This window comes from Gossypium hirsutum, chromosome A13 (assembly GCF_007990345.1).
Source record: "Gossypium hirsutum isolate 1008001.06 chromosome A13, Gossypium_hirsutum_v2.1, whole genome shotgun sequence".
NCBI classification, from domain to species: Eukaryota; Viridiplantae; Streptophyta; class Magnoliopsida; order Malvales; family Malvaceae; genus Gossypium; species Gossypium hirsutum.
The window spans coordinates 6,155,068-6,171,306 of record NC_053436.1 but is presented as its reverse complement, the minus strand read 5'-3'; the positions used below and the strand labels follow the sequence as shown (position 1 = coordinate 6,171,306).

General features: G+C 32.0%; 1 protein-coding gene across 1 annotated transcript; it reads left to right on the top strand.

The window, feature by feature from the left end:
• The first annotated feature begins 6,045 nt into the window (after positions 1–6,045).
• On the top strand, positions 6,046–7,344 carry LOC107941486 (uncharacterized). The gene is made up of 3 exons (XM_016875056.1): positions 6,046–6,121; positions 6,292–6,785; positions 7,084–7,344. Exons 1-3 carry the CDS (start codon positions 6,046–6,048, stop codon positions 7,342–7,344), a joined length of 831 nt encoding a protein of 276 aa, XP_016730545.1.
• Positions 7,345–16,239: the final 8,895 nt, after the last annotated feature.

Genomic DNA, 16,239 nt, shown 5'->3' with positions numbered 1-16,239 from the left:
AAGTATGCTGTTGAGTTTGTATCGATTAAAATTGATAGTTGCAAGCAATTTTTGTATGGTTTACACAATGAGTTGCAAGTAAAGTTAGTATCGCACAAAATTACTGAGTTTGCGGATCTAATTGAACGAGCAAGAATGGTAGAACAAGTTCTGGGTTTTGATAAAAAGACTGAGAATACCTTATTGGAAAGCGTCTTGGAGCTGCGAGTTCAAATCCACAACTGAAGAGAGAAAAAAATTTTCGTGGTAGCTGGAGATCAAATTTTAAGTCTGATAGAACTGATAGAAATCGTGATAGACAACCGACTGTGTCTATGGGTTGTGTGCAAGGTCTATCTAGGGATATTGATATTCTGAATTGTGAACACTGCAGGAAAAAGCACCGTGGTGAATGTTAGAAATTAACTCGAGGTTATTTTCACTGTGGATCTACAGTACATTTTGTTAGAGAGTGTCTGAAGAATGATAAAGCTACATGTGTTACTTCTTAGAGATCTATGCCTGCTCCTAGAGGTCGTGGGTCGAGTCAAAATGGTTCATTTTCGAAATGGGGTGCTAGAAAGGGAAATGATGTTGTTACTCATCAATCGGAGGCCAGAACGCCAGCTAGAGCTTATGTTGTGAGGACTCGTGAGGATGGTGCTGCTAATGACGTTGTGACAGGTGCCTTTTTATTACATTCAGAACCTGGTTGTACTTTGATTGATTCGGGATCTTCGCATTTGTATGTTAATACTAAATTGGTTAAGTCAAGAAGTTTAAAATCTAATATGTTTAGAGTATCAATAGTGGTGTCTAGTCCATTCGGACAATCTATGTTAGTGGATCAGGTGTGTAAGAGATACCCATCAGTGATACAGAATATAACTTTCCCTGTTGATTGTTGATAATACCGTTTGGCGATTTTGATATGATTTTGGCTATGGATTGGCTTACGGAGCACGGAGTGATTTTGGATTATTGTAAAAAGAAGTTGGTTGTTCAGAGTAAAGGCGGTGATATGATTGAGGTGAATGGTGTTCGAACAAGTGGTTCAACTCATATCATTTCAACAATTTGAGCTTATAAACTTCTTAATCAAGGTTGTGAAGCTTTTCTAGCCTATGTTATCAGCTTGAATTCTGGTGATAGTGCAGTAAAATTTGAACTGTTTGCGAATTCCCTAATGTGTTTCCCAAAGAATTACCAAGAGTACCACCAGATCGAAAGGTTGAATTCACAATTGAAGTGTTTCCCGGTACGGCTTCGGTGTCAATGTCTCCCTATCATATGTTACCAACGGATTTGAAAGAATTAAAAGTACAATTGCTAAACTTATTGGATCGTAGCTTTATACGACATAGTATATCGTCTTGGGGAGCTCTAGTGCTTTTCGTAAAAAAGAAAGATGGTTCGATGCGGTTTTGTATTAACTATTGGAAATTGAATAAGTTGACGAATAAGAACCGATACCCTCTACCCCATATTGATGATTTATTCGATCAACTAAAAGGAGCTTCTGTCTTTTCAAAGATCAATTTGAGTTCAAGTTACTATCAGTTGAAAGTGAAAGATAGTGATGTACTGAAGACGGCATTTTGTATGCGTTATGACCATTATGAATTCTTAGTGATGCCTTTTGGGTTGACGAAAGCTCTAGCAGCATTTATAGATTTCGTGAATCGTATTTTCCAATCATATTTGGATCAATTTGTGGTAGTTTTTATTGATAATATTTTGATCTTTCCGAAATCTGAATCAAAGCATGAACAATACCTCATAATTGTTTTACAAGTGTTACGAGAGAAACGGTTATACGAAAAGCTTAGTAAGTGTGAATTATAGTTATCAGAGGTTGTATTTTTGGGTCATATTATTTGAGCAGATGGAATTAGAGTTGATTCGAAAAAAATTGAGATAATTGTTCAGTGGAAAGACCGAGGAATGTGTCAAAGGTTTGTAGTTTTCTTGGACTAGCTGGTTATTATCGAAGATTTGTAAATGGATTTTCAAAGATAGCTTTACCGATGACAAAGTTGTTGTATAAGAATGTTCAATTCATATGGGACGATCAATGTTAAGAAAGCTTTGAGAAATTAAAGCAGATGTTGACTGAAGCGCCGATATTGTTGACTTTACCAAAATCGGGAAAGGATTTTGTCGTTTATAGTGATACTTCCTTGAGCGGTCTTGGTTATTACCGAAGATTTGTAAATGAATTTTCAATGATAGCTTTACCGATAACAAAGTTATTGTTTAAAAATGTTCAATTCGTATGGGACGATCAATGTCAAGAAAGTTTTGAGAAATTAAAGCAGATGTTAACTGAAGCGCCAGTATTGACTTTACCAAAATCGGGAAAGGATTTTTTCGTTTATAGTGATGCTTCCTTGAGCGGTCTTGGTTGTGTTTTGATGCAAGATAGGAAGTGATCGCTCATGCGTCTCGTCAGCTAAAAATACATGAACGCAATTATCCGACGCCCAATTTAGAGCTAGCTGCTGTGGTTTTTGCTCTAAATATCTGGAGACACTACTTGTACGTCAAAAAGTGTCATATCTATACCGATCATAAGAGTCTCAAATACTTCCTATCTTAAAAGGAGTTAAATTGGAGACAACGTTATTGGGTCGAACTTCTAAAATATTTTGATTGCGTTATTGATTACCACCCTGGTAAAGCTAATATCGTAGCTGATGCGTTAAGCAGAAAAGCGGCGATTGAATTGCGAGCAATATTTACTTAGCTCAGTATTGATGAAAATGGAAGCCTATTGGATGAATTAAACATCAAACCGATGATGTTTGATCAGTTAAAGTTAGGGCAGTTAAATGATAACAAGTTGGCGAAGAAAAGAGAAATGGTTCGGAATGGTATATTAGAAAATTTCAGCACTAATAATTGTGGTTGCTTGAGATTTAATAATTGAATCTGCATTCTAAAGGTTTCTGAATTAAAAGAGTTGATACTTCGCGAAGCTCATGATAGTCATTTTACTTTGCATCCTAGAGGAACAAAAATGTATTGCGATCTGCGAGAAGTTATTGGTGGCCAAGAATGAAAATAGACGTGATCGAGTATATGGCTAAATGTTTAACTTGTCAAAGAGTTAAGGTAGAACATTAGGTTCCCACCAGATTACTTCAGCCTATTTCTATTCCTGAATGGAAATGGGATTGTATCACGATGGATTTTGTAACGGGGTTACCTTTATCGGCAACTAAGAAAAATGTTGTATGGGTGATTGTTGATCAATTTACGGAATCGGCTCACTTCATTGCGGTCAGGACTGATGTAACGGCCTAATTTTCAGTGGTGTCGAAAATGGTGATTTGAGATCACTAAATCCGACAAGTAAGATTGAACAAGATAGTAATTTAATATTTATGAGTCAAGTAAGAATTTAGAAGAATTTGTGAATTGGTGAATTAAAAGAATTTATTAGGTCAAACGGGTCAAAAAACGAGGTATCGAGACCTCAAATTTGAAACTGAGTCATAAATATTTTTAGAAATATTTATGGAGTGTCATTTAGTTAGTATTAAAGTTTGGTTGAGAAATTTTAACGTTTGGGTAGTCAATTAAATAAAAAGAACTAAATTGTAACAAATGTAAAATTTGCTAGAAGGATTAAATAGCTTAAGTGTTAAAAGAAATAGGATTTAAAGGGCAATTAAGCCTAAAATTGAATAGGCTGGACGGCAAGGGCAAGAAAATCAGCAGAAAAATAAGGAAAATAAGGGCAAAATTAGAAATTTTACAATTTTAACATATAAAATAAGGACAAAATTGAAAAATCTAGAGATCTCTTCATATTTTCTCAACCAAAACGCCATAGGAGGTCTGAAGAAATCTGGTTTTTCATATTTTTACATCATGTGAGTTTAGTTCTTGCTTTTTCTTGATAATTTTTACGTTTTTATGACTTTTACAATTATGTCCACTTATAGAATTCATTAGTTTTTGATTTGGTGGGTGAAATTGGAAGTTACCCTGGCTGATTAAGGGAATTTTATGATGAATTATTATGAAATTTAAGTTCTAATTTCATATTAAGGTGGTTTTATTAAGTGATTTTGATAGAAAATGGTATTTAAGACCTAATTGTGAAAAAATTGTGAATTTGAAGTTGGTGTTGAAATTCAGAATATCGATGGTTGTGAAATAGTTTATAATGATAAAATAAAGTGTTAATTGAGAATAATTAGTTCAATTGATGGGTGAATTGAGCAGGGACTAAATTGTAACAACTTTAAATTTTGGGGTAAAAGTGCAATTTAAAAAATTAAAGAGCATAAATTGTGAAGTGAAATAGAAAGGAAATAAATGCTAATGAGTGAAAATATTTTACATTATAGATCAAGAATCCAAAGAAGAACGAGGAAAAGAAAAAGTGTCGAAATAGTCCTTAAATTTCAATATCTTCTACAAATCAGCTGGGTAAGTTCATATGGTTGAATTTACATGTTTATTTGTGAATGATTAAATGATATAATATGTTATTATATATGATTTTGCTGTGGGATTGTGAAAATTATGTTAAAATGAAAGAATAAAGGTAGAAATTCAAATTAGGAAAAACGCAGGATTGAGTACGTTCATATCGTGACATGTGATGAATTGACAGATAAGACTATGGTTGATCCATGGAAAAGTGTGAAACGTAGGTATGGTATGATCCATACTGAGTTGTGAAACGTAAGTATGGTATATCAAATTCATACTGAGTTAAGAAACGTAGGTATAGCATTTCCCATACTGAGTTGTAAAATGTAAGTATGGTATTTCAATGAGGAAAACCATACTGAGTTGTGAAACGTGACACTGAGCAACAACGTACTTAATTTCGTAACTTTTTTCCTAATTTGATAATAAGTAATACAAGAGGAGTGAACCAAATGAAAGAGATTGAGTAGTTGTTAATGTTGAGCTCAACTATATGAAGTATTATAACAGTGGTTGTGAATGGCAGGGAACTTTAGTAAGTGTTTTGTTATTGTTTGGAAATATTATGTTTGGTAAGCATTACTTTTAAACCTATGAAGTTACTAAGCTTCAATATGCTTACTTGTGTGAGCTTGATATTTTTATGTAGATTAAATTGAAGTGAAGTTGGTAGATCGGATCAACATAACAAGGCACACTATCTAGATCAATTCTGGTAGCTTTTGTTTTATGTATAAAGATTTATATGGCATGTACAGAGTTTAAATGAAATGAAGTAAAGATGTTATAAACTAGTTAACAATATTTTGTATACTAAAACAATTTTTGGTTAGTAGCAGAGTTCAACTTTGAAAATTCACCATAAATTATGAAAATTGAATTAGAGTTGAATAAGATATAAAATTAAAGCCTATTGAATCTAGTTTCACATAGAAGAAAGGTTAAGCAAAAGACTTTCATATTAGGAGATACTTGAATTTTTGTGGGACAAGGTTAGAGTGATTTTGAGCTCCCCTATTTTGACTTTGGAAAATTATTAAAAATTATAAAATAATAATTGTGGGTTATAATTTATATGCTTAAAATATTTAATGAGTCTATTTTTAAAAGAAACTAATGGGAACATCATCCAAATCTCGTATGAGTAGATAATTAATTTTTAGTAAAGAGGGGTTAGAACTGTTGGACAGCAAAACAGGGGAGACTTTAAAGAATAAACTGTACTTATTGGCTAGACCAAAAATTCTAAAAAATTTATGGTAGGAATATATGTGAGTCTAGGTTTAGGAAAAATTAGCGGATCTTAATTTGGTGTTCCGTAGCTCAAGATATTAATAATTTAGTGACTATAACTCGAGTGGACAGCTTTGATGTGAATATAAGTAAATAATGGAATTTTTGTGTAATTATTCCGTAACTTTCGGTAACATCTTGTAACCCTATTCTAATGACTGATGTGGATTAGGAGTGTTACATTTATTAGTATCAGAGCTTTGGTTTAGTCAATTCTTGGAACGAATGTGATGTGTAAAGTGTTTAGAAATACATGCTATATAAATCTGTGATAGTGTGATGTGAAAGATCCGATCTAACTACTAATTTTTGTTATAGATTGTAAAGATGTCTGATAGACCCGAGGGTGCTGGTCAAGAAGAGGAAGTTAATAGTAGAATACAGATTTCTAAGCAGGGAACAAGTAGTAATGTTCTGATTTCTTTGATGAGAAAGGAAGAACTTAAAAATATGATTTACGGGTTAATGAATCAGTGGTATCATGAAACAATACAAGGAAGAAGTCAAGCATAACAACCTCCTCCTCCCCCTACTGTACCACCAGTTACAACCAGGTTACTCCTCCTTTAATAGATGAATATAGCAAAAGTACACCGATTGAGAAACTCAGAAAGTTCAGAGCTGAAGAATTTCGAGGGAGATCGAATGATGATCCAGTTAAAGCAGAGTATTGGTTAAAAAGTTTGGAGAGAGTTTTTAAACAGATGATGTGTTCTCCGGAGGACTATCTGAGGTGTGCGGTTTCACTATTGAAAGAAGAAGCGTATAGTTGGTGGGAAACCATTGAGGCAGTGGTACCTGCAGATAAACTTACTTGGGAATTCTTTCAAAACAAGTTTAAAAAGAAGTATATGGGAAAGAGATATTTAGATAAGAAGAAGAGAGAATTTCTTGATCTTCGACAAGGGAATAAAACAGTGGTTGAATATGAAAGAGAATTTGTATATCTTAGTAGATATGCTCGGGATGTTGTACCGACAGAGGAAGAAATGTGCATTAGATTCAAAGAAGAGCTAAATGATGAAATCAGAATGATGATTAGAGGCACAGAGATTCGAAAATTTGTGGTTCTATCTGATTGAGTTCAAAAGATGGAAGAAGTGTATAACAGAAATATGCAAAGAGAAAGAAGAGGTAAAGGGTATACAAAAGAAGTTTCTCTAGACCAATTTCGACTTTTTTGGCTAAAAAGTTCAGAGACGATTCTAATCGACCTGTTACAATTTCGGAACGATCGAATAAAATTAAAACAACTTAACGAGATGTCGAAGTAACTAATAAACCAGCAGCTAGTGCTAGTATGTGGAAAATATTCCGAGACCTATATGCAAAAATTGTGGTAGATTTCATATTGGTGAATGTTAGGGAAAAATCGGAGCTTGTTATAGATGTGGTGGAGCTGATCATTTTATTCGGGACTGTTCTCAATTGTTAAAAGAAGATAGAGAACAAGGTGAGAAGCAAGCAAATACTCCTAAAAAAAGTAAACGTTTGGGTCAAAGTAGTGCTGCTGGGACTGCTCATTTGGGAACAAGAGATACTGTAACCCGATTAGAAATAAGGGCACCTGCACGTACATATGCTATCCGGGCAAGGGAAGAAGCTTCTGCTCCAGATAGCTGGTAATTTCTATCTTTTTTATGATTCTGTGTATGCTTTAATTGATCTTGATATGTAAGTCACTAATCTGCCAGGGCAAAGTGTTTTAGTTAATTTAATATGTCAAAATTGTCCACTGAAAATACAAGGCTGTGAATTCTCTGCTGATTTAATGTTGTTACCTTTCCGAGAATTTAATGTTATTCTTGGAATGGATTGGTTGATTAAACACGATGCCATAGTGAATTGTAGAGAAAAACGGATTGATTTAAAATGTCAGACAGGGGAAATAGTTTCAGCTGAGTTTGAAGATAAAAAAAATGATGTCAGAATTATTTTAGCCTTTACAGCTCGAGAATTGATTCAGAAGGGTAATGAAGCATTTTTAGCTTATATTCTTGATACTTGGAGTTCTGAATTGAAGATGGAACAATTACCAATTGTTAATGAGTTTATTGATGTGTTTTCTGAGGAATTACCTGGTTTACCCCCAGATCGTAAGGTTGAATTCGTAATTGATGTAATTCCAGGTACAACTCCGATATCAATAACACCGTATAGAATGGCATCGGCTGAGTTAAAAGAGTTGAAGACACAGTTGCAAGAGTTATTGGATAAAGGGTCCATCAGACTGAGTACATCACCTTAGGGCGCACTTGTCTTATTTGTGAAAAAGAAAGATGGCTCGTTGCGATTGTATATTGATTATAGACAGTTGAACAAGGTAACAATTAAAAATAAATATCCATTACCTCGTATCGATGGTTTGTTTGATCAACTGAAAGGTGCTGCAGTGTTCTCAAAGATAGACCTTAGATCTGGGTATTATCAATTGAAGGTTAAAGAGTGTGATGTGCCAAAGACTGCTTTTTGAACTCGGTATGGTCACTACGAATTTTTGGTAATGCCTTTTGGTTTAATAAATGTCCTTGCTGCATTTATGGATTTAATGAACCGGATTTTTCAGCATTATTTGGATAGATTTGTGGTGGTATTTATTGATGACATATTGGTCTATTCAAAGACAGAATCCGAACATGCACAACACTTGAGAATTGTATTACATGCTTTGAGAGAAAAGCAGTTATATGCAAATTTAGTAAATGTGAGTTTTGGCTTCATGAGGTTGGATTTCTATCAGCTGAAGGAATTCGTATAGATCGAAGTAAAGTTTCAGCAGTGGTGAATTGGAAAACGCCGAAGAATGTAACTGAAGTGCAAAGTTTTCTGGGATTAGCAAGATACTATCGCCATTTTGTAAAGAATTTTTTCATGATTGCTTCACCAATGACTCATTTATTATAGAAGAATGTTGAGTTTGTGTGGCCTGATGAATGTCAACAGAGCTTTGATCAGTTAAAGAAAATGTTAACAGAAGCTCCAGTATTGACTCAACCAGAATCAGGTATACCATATGTTGTGTATAGTGATGCTTCACGGATGTGGGTTAGGGGTGTTACAACTGATTGGTCACTTCAAAAGCTTACAGAAGTTTATATTCAAGAAATTATGAGATTACACGGTGTTCCTATGTTGATATTCTCTGATCAAGATTCACGGTTGACTTCTAAATTTTGGAAACAATTGCACAAATCTCTAGGTACGTGACTAAATTTTAACACAGCTTTTCACTCATAGACTGATGGGCAATTAGAGCGTGTTATTCAGATTTTGGAAGACATGCTTCCTACTTGTGTTATTGATTTTGAATCGGGATGAGAGCGTTACTTACCTTTGGTCGAATATGTATACAACAATAGTTTTCAATCGAGTATTCAAATGGCTCCGTATGAAGCCTTATACGGTCGTAGGTGTCGAACACCTGTTTGTTAAAAGGAATTGAGTGAAAGAAGAATGATAGGGCCGAAATTAATTCAAGAAAGGGAAGACATTGTTAAGAAAATTCAAGATAGATTGAAGACAACTTTTGATAGACAGAAATCATATGCAGATTTGAAGCGTCGAGATATTGAATATTCTGTTAACGATAAAGTATTTATTAAAGTTTCGCATTGGAAAAAAATTGAGATTTGGTCAAAAAAGGAAGCTGAGTCCTCGTTTTATCGGACCGTATGAGATAATGTAAAGAGTGGGACCAATTGCGTATCGTTTAACTTTGCCTACGGAACTACAGAAAATGCATGATGTTTTTCATGTTTCAATGTTTAGAAGATATCGATCGGATCCATCTCACATTATTTTGACGGAAAAAATTGATATTCGACCTGATTTGTCATATGAAGAAGAACCAGTTGAGATTTTGGCGCGTGAGGTGAAAGAGTTGCGTAATAAGCGAGTTCCGTTAGTAAAACTATTATGGCATAGTCATAGTGTTGAGGAAGCGACTTGGAAACTGGAAGAGACAATGAGATCTCAGTACCCCCACTCTTTTCAGGTAAATTTCGAGGATGAAATTTAATTAGGGGGAGAATTGTAACATCTCGATAGTCAGAGGGTGTCGGAAAGTGCATTTTTAGGACCTAGTTTCCGTAAATTAGACTCGTAAATATTTTTAAGCTAGTTGTGTAGTTAAATAGGTTTCGGTTAAGTGAATTTACTTGGATTAAGAGTAATTAGGTATAAGGACTAAATTGCATATAAGGTGAAAGTTGAATTATAGATTAAAGAATAATTAAAGGGACTAAAGAGGCAATTATACCATTTTCTCTTTAGTAGGGCGGTAACATTATGTAAGATATTTGTAAATTTATCTTATATATATTATAATATGAAATCTTAAGTATTAAGTATATATATTATATAATTATAATAAAACAAAAGTAATAAAAGAATAAGTAAAAGAAATAAAGAAAGAAAAAGCCAAACAAATTAAAAAGAAAGAAAAAGAAAAGGAGGAAGAAGAAATAGACACACAGCCTTAGGGACTTTAAAGTTTCCAAGTTCAATTGGTTAGTCAATTTAGTCCCATTTTCTTGTAAATAGTATGTTTTTGAAATCCCAAGTGTTAAGTATTACCCGACCCATGTCAAAATTTTAGTATTGATTGAGTTTTTAAATGTTGTTAATGTTGAATAATTTTAGTAATAGGGATTAAATTGATAGATTTTTAAGCTAGAAGTGAAAAAGAATTAAATTGTAGAATAAATTTTAAATTTTGAGTTATAGATTGTGAAAATTTTAAAATTTAGGGGTTTAAGTGAAAATAGGAAGTTAAATTTAGTTTAAAGTGGAATTTGTATGAAAATATAAGATTAATTGTAAAGAATAAAAAATTAGTCTCAATTTAGGGACTAAATTGAAATTTGGGTAAATATTGAGTCAAAATTGAAATATTCAATATGAAATTGAATTGTGTTATATTGATGAATTTTAATTGTTTTAATTTCGTAGCTAACGTCGTACCGGAATCCTCAACTAAAAAAAGGGAAAGATAAAATCAATGTCAAATTGCTCGAATTCATGGTTTGTATTTCTATAATCCAAACTAAGTTGCAAAATTATTGCATTTTGATTTCTTGCATATGGTAAGTATTGGAGGTGAGAACAATTGTTTTTTACAATTGAAAGGATTGATTCGGTATGTGATGAATTTATTGAATTTATATAAATTGAATTGAATTCACGTGTATATATGTGATTATATAAAAATTTGATATTGGATATTGGTTATATTTGAAAAGTAAAATGTAACCCTATTAACTGTATCGGGCTGAGCCGGATATAGACGACATACCATAGGATAGAAAGAGTTTAGGGATTTCTTCGACTTCGAGTCAATGAGGCACTGGGTGCCAAACTGGTGTGTTAGTTGGATTCGTGTATCCGTCCGAGTCCAAGTCGTATTTATAGGGGTAAATAAATAATAAAGTTCTATAATTGATATTGATATGGCATAATATGAGAAATGGAAGTGATATAGTGAATTGAAAATAGAATGTGAAATATGTTGTAAATACATGGAATACATGAGTTATATACTCATGAATTGAATATGGAATGGATAGTGCCATTGTTTAAATTATTTGTGGATCAAATTTTGAAAAGCTATTATATAGCATGTGATGAGAATTGAGTATGGTATTTATGAATTGAGTATTAAATGGCTAATGCCATTATATGAATAAATGTGGTTTTAAATATTCAATTAAATGTGGTTTTAAATATTCAATTGTGATTATAAATAATATGTGTATATTATATTATTCTGTCTTTAAATATTCAGATTATAAAAATACCACTGAGTTTTATTCAGCGTATGTTTTCCATATGCAGGTTAGGTATTTAACTTTTGATCACCGATTCAGTATCCAACAACGATCCCGAACTCAAATATGGTGATGTATATCTTTTGTGTCGGCATGTACCTAGGGTGTCTAAATAATAGTTATTTTGTGGATGGATTGTAAATGAGGTTATAAGTTTAATATTGGTTTGGTATATATATAATATTGTGTTTGTTTTTGAAGCCATATTATGGCATGGTAAATTGAACTAAATCTAGATATGTGCATGTGAATTTAAGTTTGCGTTTAAGTACTTATGAACTAGGCAAAATGGATTGAAATTGGTATGTTTATAATTTGGATTTGATTGTATTTGATTATGTTTTGTAATGGTTAAATGAATGGTTTTTGAGTTGTTTAATGTCCAAGCATGTAGGAAATGGTAAATTTGTTGTTTAGGGCACATTTTAGATCCATACGGCCAGACACACGGGCATGTGACTCGGCCACGTGAGACACACGGCTAGCACACGGGCGTGCGAGGCCATTTCGAAAGGGTACACGGCCTGGCACACGGGCGTGTGGCTTGGCCGTGTGACCCAAGTCAGAGAGTTACACGGGCTGGGACACGGCTGTGTGTCCCTATTTCGAATGCCCACACAGCCTAAGACACGGGCGTGTCTATTGGCTATGTAAGTCATACGGTCGTTTGAGCCATGCAACTTGAGAATTTTTAATGTATTCCGAAAATTTGTTTAAGTTTCCAAATTAGTCCTGACTTATTTCCTTATTTCTAACGCGTATTTTGGGGTTCATCTCCTAGGGTTCATCCAAGACACATTATAACCTTAAAATAAAAATTAAACAACAAAATTCATCCTAGCGTTCATCTCCTCTAGGTATTTAAAAAATTAGTTCATGCTTGAAAATAAAAACATTTAAAACACAGTATACCGAAAGAAATAAAGAAACTCATGATAACTTTCTAAGAAATCAATTGAGAATCTTCAATCTTGATAGAAATTTGCTTCAAAGTCAGCTTCAATGATTTTTTTGAGTCGTTTTCTTGAATATTCTTTGACAACTCACTCATTTCTTATTATTTTCGTCATATATACATCTTAGAATGCCCCAAAAAAACTAAAAAATCGTGATTTTCTGTTGTTCGATGCGTAATCCTGTGAAATTGACACGGTCTACCACACGACCGTGTGATGGTTTGGTCGTGTGAAATGGTTCAGCCCGTGTGGCTCGTGCAGCTTGCTTTGACGCTCTGATTTTCACTCATTTTTCACTCATTTTGCTCTCAAGTGCTCTATTAAACATTAAAACAAGAAATTAAAGGATTAAGAATATAAAATTCATAATTAACATCGAATAATCACCCAAAAATAAGTTAAAAATGATGTTAAAACATGTTACTTTTGGCACTTATCATTCCTTAACAATGTGAGATTTTTCTCCACATATAAAATGATTCATTTCCTTATTTTCTTACTTAGTTAACATTTTCAATCAATCTCAACAATTCCTAGAAAATCATACTTTAGAGCCTTAAAAGAAAAAAGTGAAACAACTTCTAACAGAACATTTTATTTATTTGTAAATCTAAATTAGAGGTGTTCATGGGTCGAGCCGAATTCGGTCCGGGCCCAATCCAAATTTAGGCCGTTTGTTAGGCCAGAGCCCGACTCGACCCAAAATTTTGGCCTAAAATTTTGCTCAAGCCCAACCCGGATAAAAATGCTTAAACTCAATCCCGGCCTGACCGTTTTAAATTTTATATAATTTTTTAGAAAAATATAATCCATAAAAAATACTAAAAACATTAAAATAAATATTTCCCAACAAATTGAAAATATTTTTTTTAAATGTATACTTAAATAATATTAAAATAGGTGCAACTTAAAAAGTAAATCCCTTTAAAATAGTAACAAAATTAATAATAAAACAAGAGTTATACAATATCCAAACAATAACAATAAAATAATAGTAACATAATAGTGAAATAGTAACAAAATAATAAGAAAACAACAACAAAAAAGTATAAAAAAAAGAAAAAAAGAAAAACAATTTTTTTTTTCAAATTTGGGTATAACCAGGCCGGGCTCGGGCAAAAAAAGCCATACACAAGGCTCAGCCCGTTTTTTAAACGGGCTTTATTTTTTTGTCCAAACCTTCTCACTTTACGGGCATACATTCGGATTGGACCAAGTGATCCGACCCATGGACAAGTCTAATTTAAATAGGTAAAATTAGAATTTTCATATCAATTGAGTATCATCCAAGACTGCTTGCATGAATTTAGTACCACGTCTAGACTATCTATTAACTTTTCTAAGTCTAAGTTGTTTGTTTCTCCTAATGTACAGCACATATAAGCTCTCACCTTAAGTGTTGCTTGTGGCATCCCTGTTGATAATGATTTAGGAATTTATCTCACCATACCGATTATTCATGGTTGGGTAAGGAAATAGACATATGTGCATATTGTTGATAAAATTCTTAAGAAATTAAGCGATTGGAAAAGTAAAGCTCTTTATCCAGTTGGGAAGTGTATTTTAATTAAATCAACGACATCTGCAATTGCACTTTACACGATACAATCAGCTCTGTTACTTATTTTGATAAGTAACAAATTGGATCGAATAAATAGGAATTTTTTCTGGGGTGGCAGTGTGAATGTGTTGAATAGCTTAGAGGTAACCTTCTTTTATAGTACAAGCTAGTCAAGTAAAAGAGAGTATTCTTGTAGAATTTAAATTATTCATTTGAGTGTTGTATAAGAATTAATTTTTTATTATTATTTATATTCATTTAATTATTTCTATTTAATTAGTGAAAATACAAAATTTTATCATTTATCTCTTAATTAATTCAAATTAATTAGAGAAAATAATAATGACACAATATCACTAATTTAATTCATTGTAATTCAGACTTAATCTATAATAATTTTGACTTGAAATATGACGCTTTATAATTGGTCCAAAAATTTCTTCTATCTACATGCTCAACTAATGTATGCAACGATCAGAACTTCATTCAACCACACTTGAAATCATCAGAGTCGACTTTTTAACTTTTTTTTATTTTTCTAACTTACAATGTGATATGTACATGAATAACCTCGTGCATGTACAGTTTTTGAAACAGGGACACGTGGAGTAACACCATCTGTCTCTGAAATGTAAGCACGGTTTCGCCAATCATTGGTTAATATTTTCCTTAATAAATAGGAACATATCATCTTTAATTATAATATTTATGAGTTTTTAATGATGAATATTTTTAAAATATTTCAAAATGTAATTTAAAATTAAATCATACATTTCAAGTGATTTGTATTGTTTAAATATAGCTCGATATAAATTTGATATCACTTTTTTTAAAAAAATTGGTATTTGAGATTTTTTTGTCAATTTAATACTTAAATTTTACAATTTTTTTAGTTTGATACCTAAATTTGATACTTTTTTAATTATATACTTAATGTTATTTTTTTTATGAGGTAGCAAAAATAATGAATGTATGATCATCATGTGGCCAATGACATGATATTTTTTGTATTATAAATGTTCATTTACTTTTAGTTTAATTTATTTATTTCAGTTTATTAACTTAAAATAATGACTTTCTTTTATTATAAGATTTTAGAACTCTTGTTTTCTTATTTAATATTAATTTGTTAAGAGCTCAATGCATAATTTTTAACACGAATTCCATCTAATATTGACGATATTTTTGCAGCATAACACAATTTTTTAACATCATTAGTATTTTAGGTAATTTGTATATCATTTAACAAGTTTGTGTACCAAATTATATGTTAAAAAAAGCTTAGATACTACATTAAGAAAAAGTGCCAAGTTCAGGTGCCAATTGAACCCCCCAAAAAAAGTTTAGGTACTAAATTAGGAAAATTTATCAAGTTCAAGTGCCAAATTGGACAAAAAAATTCATTTGAACATCAAATCTCAAATTTGAATTTAGATAACCTTTTCCTTTATTCCAATGGTGTATTTAGGGGGCTAGCAAGGGCCTGGCCTCCTTAAGATGAAAAATTGATCATTTAGGCCCTTTAAAAATTTTAAAATATTAAATTAGTAAAGGTAAAATTGCATTTTGGCTCACCTAAAAATGAAAAAAAATTGATTTAATCCTTTAAAAATTATAAAGATATAAGCTATTAAAATTTAAAATTTAATTTTGGCCCCCAAAAATTTTTTTTGTCTTCACCCCTACTCTATTCCTTTATCAAAGTAATAAGATATAATGATTTATTCGGTCCTCTAACTTTACAAAAAAAAATCATTTTAGCCCTCTATTTAAAATTTTGCCACTTTTAGCTCTTAAACTTGCATTGTGTATCAAATCATCCCAAAATGGATAAAAAAGTATGTGTTAACTTTGTTGACGTGGCATACACGTGGATGATATATTAGCAATTAATTATTTTTTAAATATAAAGAAATTCAAAAAAAATTATTAGAAAACTATAAAAAAAGTATAAAAAGTATAAATATTATATACTTTTAAAAAAATATATTAATTAATTACTGATGTGAGTACATGTGGACTTTCACGTGGATGGCATGTTAGCAAAGTTAATGAACGTTACATTTTTTATCCATTTTAAGTGATTTGACAAACAATGCAAGTTTAAAAATTAAAAATAAAAAATAAAAAATTAATTGAAAGGTTAAAATGATTGTTTTGTAAAATTGGAAGGCCAAAT

What these genes read in the sequence shown, in the direction of transcription:
- LOC107941486 (XM_016875056.1), top strand. Translation starts at nt 6,046, where the DNA reads ATGTCTGATAGACCCGAGGGTGCTGGTCAAGAAGAGGAAGTTAATAGT. An exon ending in GATTTCTAAGCAGGGAACAA is followed by an intron (nt 6,122 to 6,291) that starts GTAGTAATGTTC and finishes CTCCTTTAATAG; the next exon opens with ATGAATATAGCAAAAGTACA. An exon ending in CAGAGATTCGAAAATTTGTG is followed by an intron (nt 6,786 to 7,083) that starts GTTCTATCTGAT and finishes GGTGAATGTTAG; the next exon opens with GGAAAAATCGGAGCTTGTTA.